The sequence below is a fragment of the Macaca nemestrina genome, chromosome 16 (assembly GCF_043159975.1).
Source record: "Macaca nemestrina isolate mMacNem1 chromosome 16, mMacNem.hap1, whole genome shotgun sequence".
Taxonomy (NCBI): domain Eukaryota; kingdom Metazoa; phylum Chordata; class Mammalia; order Primates; family Cercopithecidae; genus Macaca; species Macaca nemestrina.
Genome location: NC_092140.1, coordinates 39,796,590 through 39,819,197, shown reverse-complemented (window position 1 = coordinate 39,819,197; position 22,608 = coordinate 39,796,590). Strand labels below are relative to the sequence as shown.

The window sequence follows — 22,608 nt, the reverse complement described above, 5'->3', positions numbered from 1 at the left end:
GAACACAATACTGAAAAATAGTTATGAACCATTCAGTGGCTTATTTAGACTTGCAAATGGACAAAACTGTAATCCTCTGTTTATACCAGATCACACAAAATTATATAGTTAAAACTAGTGTAAGTTATGATTGAGAGGAGGTTTATTTTAAGTATGAGGGACTTATCACCGTGACTAACTATTAAAGTAATCACAATTGGCCAAGAAAGGCAAGAAATGTGCTTGTTAATAGTTGCATTAGTTGCAAGGTGGATAATGAGATAATAAAACACATAATTGGAGGTTATACTATCTTGATTACTATAGATTATACCAATGGGCACAATAATGCCACTAAGTAGTGAATCACCAGTGAGCGCTCATTTGTTAGATGTTAAATGGATAATGATCTACTTTAACAATGACTTCCAGAATGTGCTAGAAAATACTTCCTACGACATACCATGATACCAAGACATTCTGGACAGCATGCAAGATCTTTTACTCTTTGATAAACTTAATGAATAATGGAGAACTACAAAAACAGAAAAGATACTATATGGCTCTGAAAAGACACTGAAACAAAAACTGGAAGATGCCAGATTTTACTATGAAGCTATTCTCCATAACCAAACACACACTTTATTGAATTTAGTTTCCAATTTTGAAGAAGGCATTTCTGAACATCTGCTATATAAGCTTGGATAATTCTAAAACTGTAATGTTATAATGATCATTAGCTATTGGCTAGTGCTCAGAATTTTATTGAACTCATTAATCTAAGAAAAATAAATATAATTATAACAGTAATAATAAATGTTGGCCATGTCTTTATTTTGTAGTTTCCCCTTGTGTTTTCCAGAAAATTACTACTACCACGATGAGGCAAGAAAGAACAGGCATGTCTGTGTTGTATATGTCTTTCTAACCAATTCCCTGATCAAAAGAGCTTCAGGCAGGGGCCAGACATGTCTAAAAATGACATGGATGTCGTTCTCTGAAACTCAGTGAACCACACTTTGACAAAATTTCCCTACACCTAGAAATGTTAACCTACAGCTTAAGGCTGTTGTTTTTCAGGCTGCAGGATGCTAAAGAAATGAAAATACATGATACAGTACTATAATTTCAATATTTAGCAACATGGAATTACCGCATGCAATTCATACACACACACACGTATTCACTTATTTACATATATAATAGATTTCAAACATAATAAATTTTAATCCTTGTCAAAAAAATAAATGATTTAAAAACATAATGCCACCTAATTTGAGGAACTATGGAATTGGATATTTAAAACTGACACATTCTCGGCGGGCGCCTGTGGTCCCAGCTACTCGGGAGGCTGAGGCAGGAGAATGGCGTAAACCCGGGAGGTGGAGCTTGCAGTGAGCTGAGATCCGGCCACTGCACTCCAGCCTGGGCGACAGAGCCAGACTCAGTCTCAAAAAAAAAAACAAAAAAAACCAAAAAAAACCCTGACACATTCTCTAGATAATTAAGGCATACTTTTTAAAGCATCAAGCCTAAGTACAGCAAAATGGCTATGGAGTATTTAGAAATTGTGATTTAATTCAAGGCTCTACCACTTTTAAGCTGTGCCCTTATAAGTGGTACAGAAAGTTACGTGAGTCTTAGTTTTCTCAATGCAAAAGACTGACAATAATATCTATATGTTGGTTACTGTTGGGCTTAAAGATAACACATGTAAAGCAGAAAGAATGTAAAAGCATTCAATAAAGGTTATTTAATATTATTTAAATGATTTTTAATAAACATATTTACAAGATTTATTTCATACTTTGCTGCCTTTTTCAAATAGACTGATGATAATTTAACTTTTCTTTCATTACTAATGGTCATTATTTCAAAAGCAATTATTACGCTGTAATAAAGTATTCTCTCCAAGGACTAACGCGCCGTGTTAGCCCGTTTGTTCCCATCCAGAAAGACCTTGCTGCAATTATTCAAGTTCTTATTTTAATAATAATTTTGACATCTTATTTGCTGGCTGCCACTTTTTTACCCTCAGTGCCCCTACAGATAAAGGGAGTTTCCTAATTTGCGAAGGGAATTGGCAGAAGAGACTCTCAGGAGGTATTCAGCATCTATAAGCTGGTAATGCAAAATCAGTAGATCTATTTTCTTTCAGTAACGAAATCTACAGAAAGAGAAGTGCTACAAAATTTTGTGGCTATTGGGCATCCATAAAAATCTACTGAGAAGACATTTTGGAGAACCCAATTTATAAAAATGACGATTGAGAAGTATTCCTATCACTTATTTTTCTTTGCATTTTTATTTGCTATATGGGGTTAGAAAATTATATTCACAAATAATATAACAAATATATCCAAGCCAAGAGTTAAAATGCTTTGAAAGAGGGAGGATCTTTCCTATAAGTAACACAGAGTACATATGATGTAGGCAACATATTTTGTATCATATGCAGTACCTGCGTGGGAGGGGACCTCGTGGGCTACTTTCCAGTACAAGCACAGTATTCTCCATTTTTTGTGTGCCCTGCATTCTCTACCCTCATTATTTACTCTTTTCCTGGTCTGAAACACTCCTACCTACTTTGAGTACCAAAGCTTTACGCTTCTCCAACTTTCGCCTCAAATGGCACCTACTCTCCCTTCATTATAATGTAAGACTTCCTCCAGAGTCTAGTTCATGTTCTTTGGAGATTTACAACCTAGGCCTCTAGAAGGTTTCCTCTGTTTAAAAGGTCTCTCTGTTTACAGAGGACTGATTTACAACATTCACATCTGACAAAGGCCACACTGGAGATGATTAGGGAGCCCTTGGATTTAGCACAGAAGAGACAAAAAAGCAATCAAGAATTGAAAATCCCCTCCAAACACCAAATACTGGAAACAATCCACACAAAGCTCTTTTAGATTTGTGCTGCGGTTTACTTAATACACTTTTAAGATCAGAGATCTGAGGAGGGAAACCAAATCTTCATTTTACGGATGCAACAAATGGGCCCACCATGGTAAATACATCATTTACTCTTTCTCTCAGAGAGATATGTAACTCTGTAGTACAAATAAAAATAGCAAAGTAGTATTTCCCTTCTATTTAAGGTTTGTTAAAGGAAATTCATGCTTTTAAAATGTTCTACAAACACCAAAAACTGATTGCATCATTATCAGCTTTTAAATCAAAACAGCTTGCTATCTGGTAAGGACAGGAGAAATGGTCGATTTATTTCATAAAACTTTATGTACAAAGAGACACTGTCTATGAACTTAATGGAGAGAATATAGAGTCTGGAGAGGTAATTTTTATTACAATTTATAGTGGGATTACCCATACTCCACAGTTTTCAGATTTTATGGCACCATGATGCTGATGCAGTTAACTGCAGTGGGGTAGGAGGCATAATTTGTTTCACCCTGACTGGGAAATGAAATTGGCATTACTATTATATAAGAAATCTGGCAGATTCTATTAATTGCCTGGATCCAATCAAAGCTATTAGTTATCCTAGTTTCACAGGTGAAATATTTTACCTGAGAGTAAAAGAATAAATAAGAACTGACTACAATTTTCACACAGCAATATCTTCGTATTAAGACTGTTTGGCAGCCCTAAGAATATTTCTTACCCACAGGGGTTCATTCCAGAAACTACTAAAACCTGAATCACATCAAGTATAAGGTACCACAAAACATTATTCTTTAATATTAAGTACTGCAAAACAAAACAACTGGGGAAACAGCAGAAACAACGTATTCAAGAATACCAGACAACTACAGATTGACATACTGCAGCAAGAGCTTTGGTGATGGTATCCATTCATTCTGCACTTAAAGAGTGTTTATTGTGTGACAGATGTTGGGTAAGGCAGTAAGGCAATGAGAAAAGATGACGTGTGTGTGTTTGTGGGGCCGGGGGTGGTGTATGAATTGCCTTACAGTTTGGTATATACTGTTTCAGAAAAGAAGGCATTTGAACCAGCTCTTTTGTCAGAGAAAGAAAAGGCTTCCCTTTGCTTTCTACATGGATAAAGGTAGAATGTCACCTGAAGGGCCATGCAACATGGCTGGGACGTGAGACGTATTTGGTGGAATAGCAACAGACTGAGATGGACGGGGAGTATGTGAGGTAGATGTGAGGATGTGCAGAGGCTTGCTGGGTACGTGTTATGTTTTGGCAGCCTTCTACTTCACCATGGGAAGGTTTCTTCTATGGTCAAGGTTTAGGACTGCACGTCTATACTGGCCACAGCATTCCTAAGCATCTCCCACAAAACACTGCTCCTGCAGTGTTTCCTCCATTAATGCATTCATTTCTTCATCCATCTCTTCAATAAAACACTTACTAGTGTCAAACACAATGTTGGGGAAATATTAGCTAATAAGGATGAAATGGTACTTTCATGGAGCTTAAGTTTTAGTGTAGAATTCTGGGAGACCCCCCGCCACCAACACACACACACACACAATTTCTTTATTTTAGAAATGAGGATTTATAACAATATAAACCACATTATATAAGCACCACAGTTCTCAGCAGAGGAGCTTATTCTTACTATAGGTTACCCAAGTCCCACTAGATCTTTCTCCCCAAAGAACTGAGAAACCCATATACCTACCAAAGTATTACGCTTCTTCTAATTCTACCGTGCTCCTACTGATTCCTAAGACCCTAGTATTTGAAAAGGCAGTTTAATCTGATGAATTCTCCAAGGGCTATTCCTAGTTCCTTCAGTTTTACTAAGTTTCTACATTCTGTTATCCTGAACTCTTTCTGTCCCAAGACATAACTGTCCATTGTATTTATTTTTATTTTATTTTATTTATTTTATTTTTTTGAGATGGAGTCTCATTCTGTTTCCTATGCCAGGGTGCAGTGGTATGATCTCAGCTCACTGCAACCTTTGCCTTTAGGGTTCAAGCGATACCTGTGCCTCAGCCTCCCGAGTAACTGAGATTACAAGGCCTATGCCACCATGCCCAGCTAATTTTTGTATTTTTAGTAGAGACGAGGTTTCGCCAGGTTGGCCAGGCTGGTCTTGAACTTCTGACCTCAAGTGATCTGCCCACCTCTGCCTCCCAAAGTGCTGAAATTACAGGTGTGAGCCACTGTGCCTGGCCCATTTTAATTTTATTTTCTCTCTATGACATTCTAGGGCACTGGTATCCTTGCTCAGCGGGTTCACCTCTCAGCAAAACTTCCTAGTAGCACACAAGTTGGCATACATATGCTTCCATTTAGCCAACAAACCTAATCCATAGTTTTAAAAAACACTAAGCACTGATACACAGAACACGGCATTTTTATTTCCACTAAATAGAGTCATATGCAAATGTCCAGTATGGGAGGTGGGATAAGAAGTTAAGCCTTTTTATTTATTTATTTATTTTAGCTCAAATCAAATATAGTCCTAAAAAATTTTCATACGCTTGAGCTCTGAAAACAAAGTAGATAACTTAGGTCTCGAATTCAGGTTTGAGTTTTACTTAAAAGGGTCATATTCACCACACTGTCTTACAACACTAAACTAGCTGGGAAAATTCAGGGGCATGGTAGAAAAAATAATTAGATTGTAGAGTTGTTGTCTTTCCATTCATGTCATTCTAAAATTCTGCCACTAGATGGCAATACAAAGACTGTCATTTTCATTACAGGTCTCATCGTTCCATATTACATGACTTCTGGTAAAGGTGATTTGATTGACATGAATGAGAAAAATCAAGACTCAGAAAAAGGTAGAATGGTGAGGAGTGGAGGGAGACAGAGAAAAACAACTGAGAAAAGGAAGAAGACAGAAAAATAGAGGGAAATTGAGAGAAAAAAGGTATTAGAACTGAGGAGGGTACTTTGAAAGAGAGGTGCAAGGAAAAGGGAAGTGGCTGAGTGAAAGCAGGGAGACATCCGGTGGGGTCTCTCAGTAAGAAATATGTATTTCATCATGACCAGTACATATACACACCCCCTGCTCACAGCACCACATTTGCATATATGTAAACAAGTTAATGAACAAAAGTTTCATGGAATAATATTTATTTGGGTGACACTCTCAGATACTTTTCAACCTACACCATTCTATTTCATTTCTTTAAAATCACTCATTGTGAGCTATTAAATTGATTTCCAACAGGAAATGACCCACAGTATGATCATCATTTTAGTCTATTGTAAACTAGAGCTGGCTTTTATAAAGAATTTCTCTTTCAAGCGCCTTAGCTAGGACTGGGAGATATTCCTGGCCTTGTATATTGCCCATAAAACATTTGTTGAATAAATGAAATAATTATTAAAAGAAAAAAAGATGGTGTAGCTGCCTGGTCTTGAAAAACGAAACAATTGGCCAATGATCAAAGTAGCATTTCCCCTACATAAAGGTGGCTGGAGAAATAATTCAGTATGTGATTATCACCCTGTAAATTGGTAGCTCTTTTTTACTTATTGGATAGAAAGACAAACATCAATTAGTTGTTTTCTAAAGAATACAAAGCAGAATACCCAGTTAATCAAATTCCCCATTAACAAAGGAAAACAGGCAGAGTGAAAGAGCTGAGAAAACAGTAACACAGTCTGGAACAGAAAAAGAATTATTAAGGGAGTAAGAAAAAAACAGGAAACAGAAACCGCAGCAACAGAGTTGTAAATTATTAAAAAGCCAATTTAAAACAGTGCTGGTAATGAATCTAAGACCAAGTTTCCCTCTTGGATCTTATATTCTTCCTTCTTTCATTTGTTCCTACTAATGAAAAACTGTCTATTTACTAAATACGTTTTCATATACGTATGTATTTCTTACAGTGAGTATAGATGCCAAAATAGCATCAAAATAATTCTACAAATACTTGCAATCTACTATGTAGAATAAGAATTCCCCTATAGCATAACAGCACTTGTATTATATGAAATGAGAAGCATATTTAGTAAGAACACAATTCCAGGAGAGAAAAAATTTGTTTTTTTTTTTTAAATAGAACTATTCACAAGGGAAATAAAAGATATTACACATCAAACTCTAATATGTAATATTAAATGTACTAAATATTATCAGATAAAACTTTTCAGGTTTACAGAAAACTTTTCAGGTTTGGTGAAAAAGTAAGTATGTAGATTAGAATACTTTACCAGTAAAATGTAATGTAAGCATAAAAGTTTTTCTTTAAACATAAACTAGGTCTTTTTATTATAGGAGAAAGTTGACCTAATAAATAAAAGTGTGCCAGGTTACCTTATTCAGTAGCGCCTAATATCACTTTATAATGAAATGAAAACAAAGCCCATTTTTTTAACCTCTTCTTGCTTTAGCTACTTTACCTAACAAATGGATTTGACTGTCCTCTTTATCTTCACTTCCTTGAGTAACATCTACCTTTTAAAATGAACCATCCCGGGTATCCATACCTTCTCCTCTTCCTCCTCTTTTCTACTTTAAACTTTTATTTACTATTTCATGCAGGGAGGTGGGGGGAGCTAATCAAACTCATTTCTGGGCACTTGACAGTCTATGAGGAGCTTAGAGTTTTCTTTTTCCTGCAAACTTTCTTAGAACAATACAGACAGCTTCTGTCTCCTCCGTGCGCCAGTTATCATCATCATAGAACTATCTCAGTCTATGCCAGATGAAGCAGCGGAATCGACAGATTGTAGGCACTTCAGATAAACAAGAGCATAAGAAGCCAATTTTTTTGATGGAATCTATTCAACCTCTTGTGCATGCCCAGAAGTGAACAAATGCAGATAAGTGTCTACTCCATGTTGAAAATCAGGTAAAAACAAACCACAAATCTCCAATGTATCTGTAGGAAAAAAAAAAAGGGTTCTGAACTCACAGTGAAAATTCAATGTTTCATAAATATGGACTGCCTGCCTTTCTCTCACTATTCAACAAGCTCCTATCTTTGTTTTGCCATAAGAGTGAAACGCTCAAGTCTTATCAAAGCCTATATTTAATAATCATAAACCAAAAAACGGCAATATTCCAGTCCCATTTCCCAATAAACAACATTAAAAAATTAGAGACCATAAGTAACTGGCTAGTTTGTTGATAAAAATCAAATTCTAAATTGAAGAATTAACCTATGGCTATTAGTCACCATACTTAAGAGTAAACAGAATCAATTCATCAAGGGAAGCAAAGATAACATCACACATAATCACAGGTCAGCTACCTAGGACTATTCTGTCATATGGACAGGTGATGCCAGGATTTCACCAAATGGTGAACAAAAAAGGACAGTCACATGTAAGGTAGACAGAAGAAGTGAGTCTGTGACATGAATGAAGTCTCCAACAACTGAGAACAGGAAGGATTCGTGACCTGAAACAAAGACACCAGTAAGTGAGAAAGCTGGCGACAAAAGAAAATTAGTGAGACAAAGAGATCTGAAATGGGAAGTTCCATGAGAATCAACTCCAGTTGCACCAACGGGACAGAACCTAAGGTCACAATGCCCAATGAGTTTTGCAGCAATCTCTGTGATGACTATATTTTCTTTCACAAATATAACCAGCATGAGACTAAAAATACACTCGTGGCTTCTTTCTATAGGCTGCTGAGAAAAGCAACAGCCTGTAGGAAGAAAATGGGGTGTATTTCAAATTAGTCTACAGCCACATCCCTTTGAAACTTCTGAATGGATGCTATGAAAATAACATATTTTTGGAGGATTCTTCACCGTGTGTCTGTGTCTAAATATAGTAAGAAAGCAACATTCTTTAAAAGGAGGAGACCAAAGAAATTGCACACCCAAATTGGATTGGTTTCTTAACAGCAGTATCAACATGTTCTACTCAGGTATTTTGGGAAAGGTACTTCATACTCAAGGATCTAAACACATGATTATTTTAATAAGAAAGAATGCATTTGGACCTATAATAAGTTATTTTTTTCAAGTATGACACTATTCCAATAAAAGTCTTAATGCAATAAATATGTTTTGCTAAAATCCTGGTAGACTCTGCTGCTGGTGTTAAATTTGCATGAGAAAATGTGGGTGGGTAGGAAACCAGAGCTGGGCTCCTTTTCTTCAAGCAATCTATTTTATTACTGTCCTGTCGACATTTGATTGCTTTTGCATGGCTAAGGAAAAGACAGAAATGTAGGGAAAGGGGAGAAAGAGCAGAGCATCTACATAATTTAATAAAGAAGGAAAGGATAGTGGTTAGGAAAGAAAATTGGGCAAAGTAAAATACCCACTTGGCTGCACCAGGCCTCTGCAGGCCCTGATGGTTTCAAAGTCACTGATCAATCACGACCTTGCTCAAGTCTCACTCCCAGGCATCAAGGTTACCTATTCCTCCATCAACATGGAGAAAGGACTGGCTCAGGTATACAATGGAGGAGATGCGTCCTCTTGTTTTTTACTACCCAGGTCTTTGATCACAGACTGGCTATGACATTAACTCCTTTTTTTTTTTTTCCTTTTAAGATGGGATTTGGCTTTGTCACCCAGGCTGGAGTGTAGTGGTGTAATCTCAGTTCACTGCAACCTCCACCTCCTGGGCTCAAGTGATCCTCCCACCTCACCCTCCCAAGTACCTGGGACCACAGGTGCTTACAACCACACCTGGCTATTTTTTTTTTTGTATTTTTGGTAGAAACAGGGTTTCACCATGTTGCCCAAGCTCATCTCGAGCTCCTGAGCTCAAGCAGTCTGCCTGCATCGGCCTCCCAAAGTGCTGGGATTACAGGCATGAGCCACCACACCTGTCTGACATTACCTTTTATGTATCTTGAATTTCTAAAATGTAATACCTATTGATGTTTAAATGTAAAAAAAAAAAAAAAAAAAAAAAAAAAAAAGCCTTTAAAGGACAAAATGATTATTTTGGACTCATGGTTTATTTTCAGTTATCCTGCACATTCCACTAGACAATGAAGAAAAAAATGTTGATCTTATCTTTATATAATTTCTGGTATCATTTTTATAATTATCAATGGAACTCAAATTTTACTTTTATTTTTATTTGTTTGCTAATAATCCAGTAAAGAGTTGGAAATGGACAATTCTAAAGCAGGAAGAATTATAAAAGCAAAGTCCTTAATTGCACATTATTGCTTATATTGTACTGTAAACATACCCGCATCTTGCAGTAATTAATCTGAATTCTAAAGTCTATTTACTATATTGAGAAAATTGTTAGGAAAAAGATACATGATGGAAAATGAAAGGAAATACAAAAAACAGAAGATGAATATGTAGGATTATTCCTGATGGCATATAAACTTGCTATACTATCTCCTTCTTTTAAAACTCCTCCCTTGAGAACCTAAATGCCTCTCCAGGTCCCATTCCATTTTTCTACAACTCTTTAAAGCAAAACTACTCCAAAGAGCTATCTAGACTTTCAACCTCCTCTTCCTCACCTCCCATCTGAACACCAACTTACTTCAGGCAGTCTTTTGTCCCCACCATTCCACTGACACACTGCTGGTCAGTGTCAACAATGAACACTCCCTCGCCAAATCCACAATTCTTGGTCCTCATTTTATTTCGTCCCTGAAAGGCATTTGATACCATTGACAAGCTGATCTTGAAAACACTCTCCACCTGCATTCTCTTTAACATTACTCCACTTTCCTCATGAACCGATGGGTCTCCATGCTGACTGCTGCACCCCTCTTCACTTTCTAACCTCATAATGCTCAAGTTTCCAGTCGTCCATGCTTCTCCTTCTCCATTGGGCTCTCCTGAGATGATCCCTAGTGACTCCCAAATTTTATTTCTCCAAATCTGCCTCCTCTTTCATCTGAGCTCCAGGCTCACCCATCCAACTCCCATCTCAAGCTCCCTCTATTCAAATGTGGAACAGGCATATCAAATTTAACACGTCCCAAAGGGAATTCCTCTCTCAACTCCAGTATGCTCATCTTAGTAGAGAACAATAGCTCAGCCAAAAACCTAGAAGTCATCCTTATTTCCTCTCCTTCCCTCATATCCCACCATCAGACCAACACTGCAATAGTCCCCCTTACTAGTTCTTCCTAGTTCTGCTCGCTCCTTCCCCATATTCTTTACAGCATGCAGTGGCTCAATGATTTTTGTAAAAGGTAAAACAGATCATGTCACCCTCCTGCTCATTCTGAATTCAGTGGCTTCCCAACATATTTAAAACAAAACCAAAGGCTGTACAGCATTGCCTTGGGAACCTATCAGATCCTTCATTTACTCTCCCCTTCCCCTACTCAAGCCTCTCTAGTTCCACCAGCCTCCTAGTAGCTCTTACTCACAAAGGCTATACTCACTCATGCCTCAGAATCTTTGAAGCTATAGTTCTCTCTTTTGCAAAGGTCCTCCCTGCTATTATTGGTACAGCTTACTTCTCAGAGAGGCCTTCCTTGATTATACCTAAAACTGTGCCCCTCTCCTATTAACTTTCCAACTCCCTTATCATGCCTTATTTGTCTTCACAGCACTTATAGCATCTGATATACATGAACTGTCACTACTACTAGAATGTAAGGTCCCTGACAGTAGGGACTTGCTCATTTTGGGACACCAATTCCTAGAAATGTAGTTGGTATAAAGTAAATGCACACTTCATATCGGAAGAAAGGAGAATCCTAAACATGCCTGCTCTTCCATCAAGTCAATAATGAACCAAGAATAACTTTGCCTGAGATCTGTCTTGACCCTCGATGCCAGGGCTGTCCAATCTTTTGGCTTCCCCGGGCCACACTGGAAGAAGAAAAATTAACTTGAGCCACACATAAAATACACTAACACTAATGATAGCTGATGAGTTTTTAAAAATTGCAAGAAAGTCTCATGATGTTTTAAGAAAGTTTACAAATCTGTGTTGAGCCTTATTCAAAGCAGTTCTGGGTTGCATACAGCCCAGAGCTGCGGGTTGGGCAAGCTTGCCCAGTGCTTTCCTTCTATTAAATATTGGTGAAAGCTAATGAATGTCTCCCAGGAAATGTGCCACGAACTTACCCAAGAAGGACTTAAATTCCTTTGTGAGGTCAAATAATCCCTTTAGGGTTCGGTTTATAAATATCATGTCTCAGATTCCACAGTATAGGCTGGTGCAAGAGTAACTACAGTTTATGCCATCCCTTTGAGAAAAACCGCAATTACTTTTGCACCAGCCTAATAACAAAACTCTCCCCTCATGTGGTGAGCCCTGCACCTCCCAGTACCACTACTATTGGGGGCTAACTGCTACATGTCCTTATGTTTCAAGTGGAAAAATGTCTTCCTCAGGAGACGTTTTCTGACATCCTCCCTCTCATAACTCAATTCTGTTTGTTTATTGTACCTTCTAGGACGTCATTCCATTTTTCTTCATATCACATACTATATCAAAGGTCCAATAGAGATGTCAGGGTGTTCTTTGCTAGCTGACAACCTGCCATTGCTTCAGATCACTGTTCTTTACACACTTGAAAAGGCTGTGGTTCTAGCCTCACTGGAAGGCATTTTCACACTTCTCAGGAAGGAGTTTAGAAAAAATCTTTTCATTTCATTCTGTCCTCAGTCAAGCATCCCTTGTGGAAGTTTCACCCCACCCCTTCCCAAACCCTCACCACACCCTAAGCATCACAGTAAATACGTATCTTCCTAGAACATGACATCCTACATGAAAACACTTTGGCCAAATACAGCTTTCTCTATTTGCGATTATAATTAAACCCATTCCACTGGGCAACTACCTGGATGGTCTATTTCAGTCCAACTCTGTCCACAATTATCAGTTATTTGTTTCTATGATCATTTTGTGGAAAGTCAGTAGCTCTCATTAGACTATAAGCACCATGAGACAGAAACAACATCTGCTTTGCCCAACACTGTATCTTTGGTGTCAATAAAATGACTGATAATGATAGATGCACAATAGACAGCTGAAAAGACAAACAATTCAACTGACAGGACACATGAGCTTAGACACGGCTGTGCGCATTCACAGTCCTTCACGTAATGTGACATGTAGGGTAACCTATTTCTCTATCAGAGACCAGATACAACGTTATATCAACTTTAAAAGGAGCCAGTACAGTCATCTACATTTATGCATTACACTTTGTATTTTTATTATTAGCATTTTGAAAATCCAACTTCTCTATCGTATTTTCCTTTGCTCATGCATACCAGAAATACACATCCTAAGAAGGAAGGGAAATGGGGGCTCCCTTTATTCTCTCAGCCTTCATTGCTGGCTCGCTGCCCAGCTGTATATATGCTAAACAAAGAATTGAGGAATTACTGAAATGCCCTTTCCTTTATTCATTCTGTAAGGTAGGCAGGCTTCTTCCACTAGACAGTTTTACTATTACCTAATTAATCAGTTAAGCAATAAAAAAACATATAAAATGCTATAGCAACATTTGTAGAATACGGTGATTATAAAAACTTAGTATAAACTAATAAAAATAGAAAATATGGGATGTCCTCAGATAATTTCTCATACTAAACGCTCATCCCTTATAATTTGTTGTTGTAAAAACTTTGGGAAGCAGTGCCATACCAACATCTTGAGGTAGTTTTTCTTTTTAAAATTCAACAAGTTTTTGTTCCTCCATATTTGTTTTTATAAAAAAGAGAAAACTTTTTTGAATATTATTTTGATTTTTTTTTGGAAGAGATAAGTAATTTCAATCATTTATTGATAATTGATGGATGTTAGACATTTATACATTATTTTTATTTATTATTATTTTTTAAGACAGAGTCTCACCCTGTCGCCCAGGCTGAAGTGCAATGGTGCAATCTTGGCTCACTGCAACCTCCACCTCCCAGGTTCAAGTGATTCTCCAGCCTCAGCCTCCCAAGTAGCTGGGATTACAGGCGTGCGCCACCACATCCGGCTAATTTTTTGTATCTTTAGTAGAGACGAGGTTTCAACATGTTGGCCAGGCTGGTCTTGAACTCCTGACCTTGTGATCCACCCACCTTGGCCTCCTAAAGTGCTGGGACTACAAGCATGAGTCATCGCACCCAGCCTATATATTGTGTTCTTAATCTTCCCAATAATCTTCTAGGCTAGATCATGTTATTATCCCTATTTTATCACTAATAAAAATGAAGATTAGTGAGATTAAATAACTTTCCCGTTACATAGGTATAAGTGACAAAGCCAGGGTTCTAACTCATATATCCTTGATCCCAAATCTCTTATTCCTAATGATCATAGCACAGTCTGCAGGGTTTATGCTTAAATTTTTATTCTTGATATGAAAAAATTACTAAGTAAAAAATAATGCATGAAACAAATATATTCATGTAGACAGCAAATTATAGCATGAGTCTTAAAAGTTCTGCTACAATAATTCATTTTTCAGAAAATTAAATTTTAGCAATATACTTTATATATTATCCTTTTAAAATAAAAATCTCTCTCACAAAATGATCATGGCAAACAAAAATAATCACTTTTGTTTCTTTCATTAGTGAATCAAAATTGTATGAAAGGTCATGAGCAACATTAATATCTTTATTAATTAACTTTATAATAAAATAACTTTCATCTTATACAAAGATTAGGTTCTATCATTACACATATACACATACACAAGATAATATGCAAGTTTGCATGTTTTGCTACTTGTTAATTCCTAATTCTTAAAAAATTTACAATCTCATTTCTAAATTGTAAAATAAAATAAATACCTGATTTGGCCTGCAGTTATGTTATTATTATTCAAATTTGATTTGTTCAGTTCAATCAGAAGTGTCAGCAATATCAAAGAGGGTTTGGCTCAGGTAAAATCCATGAAAAGGTTCCCTAATTCCTCTTTTCCTTTTATGTTTTCACTAGAGAATAGTGGGACTAGCTCCTGGCCCATTAGAGAACAAAAGAAAGAGATTACAGGTGTCTGCATCTCAAGTTTGCAGTCTAAAACGCCTGTATGCTCTGAATCATCAGATTTTGATTTGGTTAAACTAGGAAGGTGAAACTTATTTCACGTGTGATGAAGAAACTTACTGCAGATAAAATAATACCTTGCTAATGGTGAATGCACAATTTTGTAATTCATATCTGCAAAAATTTCTGTAAGTTCACAATTAAATGTTACTTCTATGTATTTATTCCCACCTCATACAAGAACCAAAACAACCATATTTACTAGCATCTTATGAGAAGGCAGTGTTTTATGTACTCATCGATCATATTTTAATTACAGGCCTCAGTAGTAATATAGTGTCAAAGCAAAAAGTAATACAACATAAATCTTAATCCATCATTATTTCTAGGCTCTGAATACAAAGTACATACATATGTATTTACTTTAAAAGGGAATAAGTCAATGATTATGGACATTTTGAGTTTCTATTGAGGGGTGGCTTGGTTTTTAGATTCACGGATAGTGAAGAAAGAGAAAAGACAGCATGACGCTATCACAATTTCTTCTAGTAAAATTCGGGGAAAAAAAGAACTTAGAAGTAGAAAATAACTTCATGACCAGCTGCATAACTATCAAATTTAATTAAATAACTAGTGATGATTACACATAGTCATGCAGAAAAGTTATCTTCCTGCCTTCTAGACCCTAAAAAGGAATATTAATATTGCATCTTGAAATATTTCCCGTATACTGAATCATCCTGTTCCTTAAAATAATAACTTAGCCTTATAAGAAGTTAATAACACAAGCTACATGATACTATTATAGTCAAACACCTAATTTTAGAATTATTTTAGTGGCAACTTAATTTTAGGTTACTCAAAAGTGAATAATTAGATTCCAGGCATCGCAACTTCACAACATTTTATATTATTACCACCTAAATAAATTCCAATTGAACAACTCAACAAAGAAATATCCTGATTTACTGAAGAAAATTTTACACTTCATAATCTATAATTTACACTTCATAAGCAATTATGTCCACCATAGATTGCCCTTCCCAACTGAGGATTAAAGAAGAGCATTTCAAAGCAAGTATTATTTTGCAAACTTAGATATCTGAATTCTGACATTACATGACCTATGGTAAATAAAAGTACACTGAGCAAAACTGGAGCATATACCTACATAAACATACGGTGAGTTCCCTCTAAACTGTGTTCTACTTGATGGCTCAACAGCTGGTGTCTCTGTGTTGCTCTACACAGAACCTCTTCAGATGTAGTGTTTGCATACAATTTAGGTTTCGTTCACCGCAAAAATGAAGTCACCTGTAGTGCTGAAATAAATCAAGGCTTTGTTCATGTCTCTTACCTTTGCCATGGCCTCTCCCATCCTCCAAAAGCGGCACGACAATAGTGTTGTTCACATTTCCAGGTGACCTTACAGCTGTGTAGACAACAGGCACCGACTGTACCACCACAGGGATGCGGTGAACATGACTCAGTTTATTAGACTGTAAATTCATGGGACTTGAAGGCGGTACAGGATGGATAATGTGCAAAAACTGCTGGCCTCCAACACCAGATGCAGAGGCAACAAGGGGCCCTGGAGTTAATACTGTTGACGAAGATGAAGCTGAAGATACTGATGTGATAACAGTTGGGGATGAGGCTAGACGACTAGAAGACGATGAAGAGGTTGAAGTTGAAGAAGGTGAGGAGGCAGACGCTGTCATGGAAACTGGGGAGGATGAAACGGCAGTAGGGGACGTCCTGGCTTTGTTTATTGACAAGTCCACTGGCTCAGTTTGTGTTTGGAAGTGATCTACAGATAACGAGTCCTCCGGGGGCTCCCCTTTCACATTATTTAGCAACAGGGGAACGGCTTCCATATCGGGATAGTTGTGGACGTTTGGAGACTGTGGGGAGAAAAATGGAACATATATTTATCTTTGTTTATCACACATTTTATCGATGCATGGCTTACCACTTGAATGTTTATTAATTTTTCTCTTACTGCTATGGGACATTTATTCATTCTCCAAATATCTGAAGGATTGCTCAGTGACAGTCACTGTGATTAAAACTGAGGGCACAAGAGTACAAAACAGAATAAGGCCTCTACCATAAAGACATTTTCATTCTATTGGGACAGACAGACAATTATTAAAATACTATGAAATCAGTGCTCTATGAAGGAGAAAACAGGTTATAGGAATCTCTAAGATTCTAACCCTTACTCAACACTATCACAATATGGAAACGTAGTATCTGGCAATAATAGTGGGAAAACTCACCAGGAATTTCTACTTTCATACTTGGTGCAAGAGTTACCATACCTTACTGAGTATATTCTGAGCATTAAAAAAGGACATAAAGTTCTTCAACCTCCCACACCTGATCACTAATTTATTAAGTGGAAGTCACTTCTAATAATTAGCTAACTTTTCTCAAAATAATGTGCACGACTACAAGTGACATTTTAGGAAACAATTTAAGAAAAACTTATTCTGAAAATTATAATTTGTCTATGAATTTTCATTTCATCTAAAATAATGATAATGTTGTTCAAGTTCACCTGCACTCTTTTAAGTTTTAATGAGCAAAATTTGATAATAATAGACTCCAAGATTTTACCCAGATTAATGTGATCAGCATGCTATTATTTGCATGAATATAATTTTACTCATATATCTACTCATTCATAAATTCAACAAACATTTATGAAATGTCTGCTTGCAAGTCCCCAAATGGCATAAGAGTACTATTAGCAGTGTCAGTCCAGACTAAAAAGAGAGAATTAGACTATACTGATTATTTTGGTTACATCTGTTTGGCCAGGTTAACATAGACATTATTTTTCTATTACATGAGGAACAAAAACTTTTTTTCACTTTTTATGGTATCAGAACAATACCTACAATTATATTAAATTGGTTCATTTTGTTTCTCATTTAATAAAAGATTTTGGTGTGCTATTCCCCCGAAAACTTCAGCATACATTTAAAGGAACAAAACATGCTTCCTAAAGTCTTTTTAAAACAGAATATAAATTACAGCTCCATTCAAAACCTACAATAGGCAGTAGTGCAAGGGCATTTTACTCAGCAACTGAGAAAATAAAGAAAATAAATCAGTAATGGGACCAGATCAACTAAAATAGAAAATGGGTTGATGTTTTAATGCTTTTTTTCCTTTTTCTTAGCTAACATGGTTATTTACCTATAAAAACATATGACTTAGAAACAATTAAAATGAGTCATCTAAAATATCTACTGTATGAAATTCTAAATGACAAGATTTTCAGTTTATGTGCTGAAATTGAGAAATAAATTTTTTAATCTCCTCAAAGACATTTAAAAAACAAAGAAAAAACAAACACTATAAATTGAACTGCTTTGATAAAAGCTATTAGCATTATCTACTCTTGTAACTAGAACAGTATTTCAATTTCAGCATTATTATTTTATTTCTTTGTAGAATAATGCAAAATGTTTCTTATTACTATATTATACCCACATAGAAATTCTTTGTTTAGGTTGCTTTCATAAAATATACCAACTAGTTTGTCATTAAAAGATAAAATATATCAGTAAGCACATATTACTAAACACCATTGGTTTGACTTTAAATATACTCTAGGTAAGTTTTTCTCCTTTTACCATATTAACATATCAAAAATTCTTACTTTAGAAATAGTGATTATTTCCACCACAAATTTTTCTCCTTCTAACTACTTAGACACAAGATTCCTACATACATTTACAAATCAAGGAGTAAAGAGCACATAACTGCAGAAACGTTCTATTACGTAAATGAAAGGTGACTGGGTAGACAGACAATACAGGAGGGGGAGCTGATAAATGTGGACCTTATCTGTAAAGAGATTGCTTGTGAGGCACCAAGTTTCACTGAGCTTTGCAGACTGCTTAGACTTCTCTAAATTATGAATAGAAGTCTACTTCTTGTGGATATCTTCTTAATCTCTTACTGAGGAAAATAATTTACCTCTTAAGAAGTTTCATAACAACACCTTGTTGTTATGAACATTATGAACAAGGTTATAGCTAATAAATAATATTTGCTATATATTATATGTTATATAACATATATTGTATATAGCATATAATATATACAGTATAATATATAGCATATATAATATATAGCTATATTACAGCTAAAGCATAATATTAGCATTCAAGAAATCTGTGAAGCCAAATATTTAGAGCCCCTAGGTGCTTTGAGACACTTAAGAATTATATGGCTTTTGCATGAGCTCAAACCAGAATATAGAAAAGGCTCACAAAAATAAGGAAGAATAAACCAAACCTTGGGACCAAAGAAATCTTATTTAGAACCTTCTACAAATTACACATGAATTTGTAAACATCACAGAGACAGACGCTGGTTCCTTTTTCATATGTGGTAGTTCAAAGGCAGCTAGCACACTCAAAAATAACGCTTCATCACTATAAAGAAGACAAAATCCTTCCTGTACCATTCATCCGTTTACAGTATTGACACAGCAGCATATCCTGACAGCTGACACTAATCTCTTGTGCAACGATTATGGGGCAGGTAAAATCACCCACAATTCCAGCTTCAGATTACACAGACATATTTGTAAAGCCCGAAGTACTGCAAAAATATGGTCTCAAAACAGCTATGGCACATACTTGTGTTCCTCCTTTTAGGGAAGAAAAACAACCCAAAAGTCTTAGTCCTGAAATCATCATTAGAAATTCATTTCTTTACTTTTAGGAAATGGAAAATCAAAAGCATTGGTTTTGTGGTGCACACCTGTAATCCCAGCTACTCAGGAGGGTGAGGCAGGAGAATCACTTCTCCCAGGAGGCGGAGGTTGCAGTGAGCCAAGATCTTACCACTGCTCTCCAGCTTGGGCAACAGAGCGAGACTCCATTAAAAAAAAAAAGGCAGTGGTTTTGAGATTTGCATCTGTAAATGTGTAGTTGTACTGACAGGAAGGGAGCACTACAAATGGCCACAAGGGGGAACGAAGGCTGAGGAGATACAAAGGAAAAATTCCCAAGTGAGAAATACTTAGAATAGTGAAAAATTAAATGAAAGGATTATAGGTATTAGAGAAAGTAAGAGGAGATACGGGGTATGCCACTCAGGAACAGGCCTCAAAAGGGCTAAGAACACTGAAAAGAGGAGAAACAACAAAGAAAGGTCATAAGTTTTAAGCATAAGGAAGAGATACTTCTGCAAAAAGGTCAAAGAATTTCATACTAAAATTTTGCCCTCGTTTACTAACTCTTCAATTCTTGATTCATTAATGAATTCTCATGGCAGTGTCAACTAAGTGGGACTTTTTTTTGTTTATTTTTAAATAAAAGCCCATCACGATCTTTGCTTGGGAGTGATGACTATAGTTGAATTTTTGCTGTTGATGTCCCTGGTATGAAAGATAGAAAACTTACTGTATTCATATTAACATGCTAAAACCCTCCTTCTAACGACATGAAGACTGTAGAAGAACACTGGGTTTTTGTCAAAGAGGAGAGTAATTTCGTTTTCCCAAAGATTATATAATATTCCTTGAAAAGGTCCACTGTAGACCTTAAATTTTTATAATACATATTAAATAACTGCATAAATACACACAAAAGGCCAGAAAAGTAAATGAAACAATACACTTCATTAAAAACAATGTGTGTGAAAACCTAAAGATAAACATAAGAAGGATTGTACTGTTACGTTATCTTTTCTCCAAAACTCTCTTAGTCAGTTTTACTCACATTAACCCACTTGATAAAATATTACACATAACATTCTAGTGAACATGTTTTTTTGAGTGATCTTGAAATTACATTTGAGGTTTTCTAATCAGATAATTTTTTTTCCGAATAAACATCCTAAAATGTAATTTCAGCTTTAGGCATTTTGTTGAATGAATGTCAAATGAATCTAAAACCTCTGACATGTTAGTTGCCAGAGTACTAGCTGTGTTTCTTACAGTTATCTATTGCTATCAGCTGAATCTTATTATGGTCTGTCTGTGAACAAAAAGCATTTTAAATGATGGTCGTATATTTTAATCACCTGGAATTTAAAAAGAAAGGAAAATATGTCTGGATACTATTCCATCTTTAAACCCCTCTGGGGATTCTTAATGTGTAGTCAGAGCTGAGGAGCATTGCATAATATTCTACTAAATGTCATTCAAGATTCATATGCTCTTTCCTCTTGAGTAACACCAGGGATGTTTAGAGACGGGGCTGACATACACAGGCATGCACACGTACACACAAGATGGTCCCAGCTATCTATCTACCCTTTCGGTCATCTGTCATTTAAATAAATTATGTTCCATTTTATTTTACAAATGTGTTGAGAAATAATTTCATGGCAATTTTTAGAAAAGATTATAAAGTAACTTGCCTAACATTACATAGCTCATGGCTTCACCGTCACAAGAATCTTTGTTTTGTAGCCTGTTGTGTGATATTATTCAAAGAAAATTTGACTTGGACACAAAAGACTTAGATTCGTCAGCAATCCTTGTTGTTTATTAGCTGTGCCATCTTGGTATCATCACTAAAATTCTCTAGGTCTTAGCTTATCTGTCTATAGAAGTGTGATGTTAATTCCAAACTCATACAACTGTTGTGAAGATTGGGTTAATGACATTAGGTGCTTTTAAGTAATACTGAGAAATGAGAGAGACGAGCAAATGAGCAGAACTTCCTCTGGTTAGAACCAAAAATTCCAAACAGAACTTACTCTATTACTAAAACTATCTCGGGAGGAACCTGACTCACTGAATGTAGCGTAAGATACATTCTGACACAGGATCTCATAAATACAGTCATTGCGGAGGCATAGTGTTTACTGAACCAAATAAATACATGTTACAAAAAGCTGAACAAGTCATCTTTAGGGATCTCTTATGATTATTTAGAAACAATTTTCTCTTAAAATACAGACAACTGTCATTTGACACTTTTTTTTCTCTACTTTCTAGCTGAGTTAGATTGGCCCACAGGAAGATCATATAACAGTTGATGGAACACATGTTAACTGACTGGTCTGATTTCTTAATTCCACAGTATAAATAACTTAATCCACAGTTCAAGTTCAGTGTGCATCCATCATGACAATAATATAACAAATATATTCAAATAATTGTTTTGGAATGTTGGTCATTCTTTAGCAGTCTTATTATGAGACGAAACAGGAGCATAATTGTTTCTTGTGTCTTGGTAGAAAATTAGTTTACATAAATTCCACTGTATGACTTAGTGATTAATTGAACATGTACCTTTTATAGGGGGTGTCTAAAGAAATTTACTGTGTACTTCACATTAAAAAGGAATTAAACTAAATCTATGACACCACATCCTTTGAGCTTTGAAGTTATATTGCATTATTTTAAAGACTAGTATATTTCAGGTAAAGAGCCAAATTCCTTTTGAACATGAAGTGCACAGTAGGTACATGACTTAGTTTTGGTGCCTGGATTTCCCTTAGTAAATACAATTTTTTATTAGTAGGAAATGAAATGGTTTTAAGAGATGAGCACCATCCTTAAAACAAGCATCCTGCAACTCTGGCTATTTCCGCTACAAGTATAAAAGTCAACACACATCTATTTGTGAATGGAGTATGCATTTCACTTTCCTCTATTCTTTTGTATTACTAAAAAGGGAAGCCCATTTTTCAATATTTGTCTTGCATGAGCCCCCATGGTCATAATTTACCTTGCTTTCAGCTCAGTGATTCTTCTTTACTCTACGTGTTCAAGGGCAAACTCTTAAACATAAATGCCGTAAAAGTGTGAATTTATAAAACTGACAAAGAAAAAAGTAAAGCAAAGTATATTCAAGAAAG

At 35.9% G+C, this 22,608-nt stretch overlaps 1 protein-coding gene across 10 annotated transcripts in view; it reads right to left on the bottom strand.

Moving 5' to 3' along the window:
• Positions 1 to 22,608, bottom strand: part of LOC105481754 (KLF transcription factor 12) — a 618,039-nt gene that overhangs the window by 143,244 nt on the left and 452,187 nt on the right. For all 10 annotated transcript variants that reach the window (XM_071081217.1, XM_011741485.3, XM_071081216.1 and 7 more), the window contains one exon: positions 16,127 to 16,673. In XM_071081217.1, coding sequence (XP_070937318.1) covers positions 16,127 to 16,673 — 547 coding nt within the window. The remainder of the gene's footprint in view (positions 1 to 16,126; positions 16,674 to 22,608) is intronic.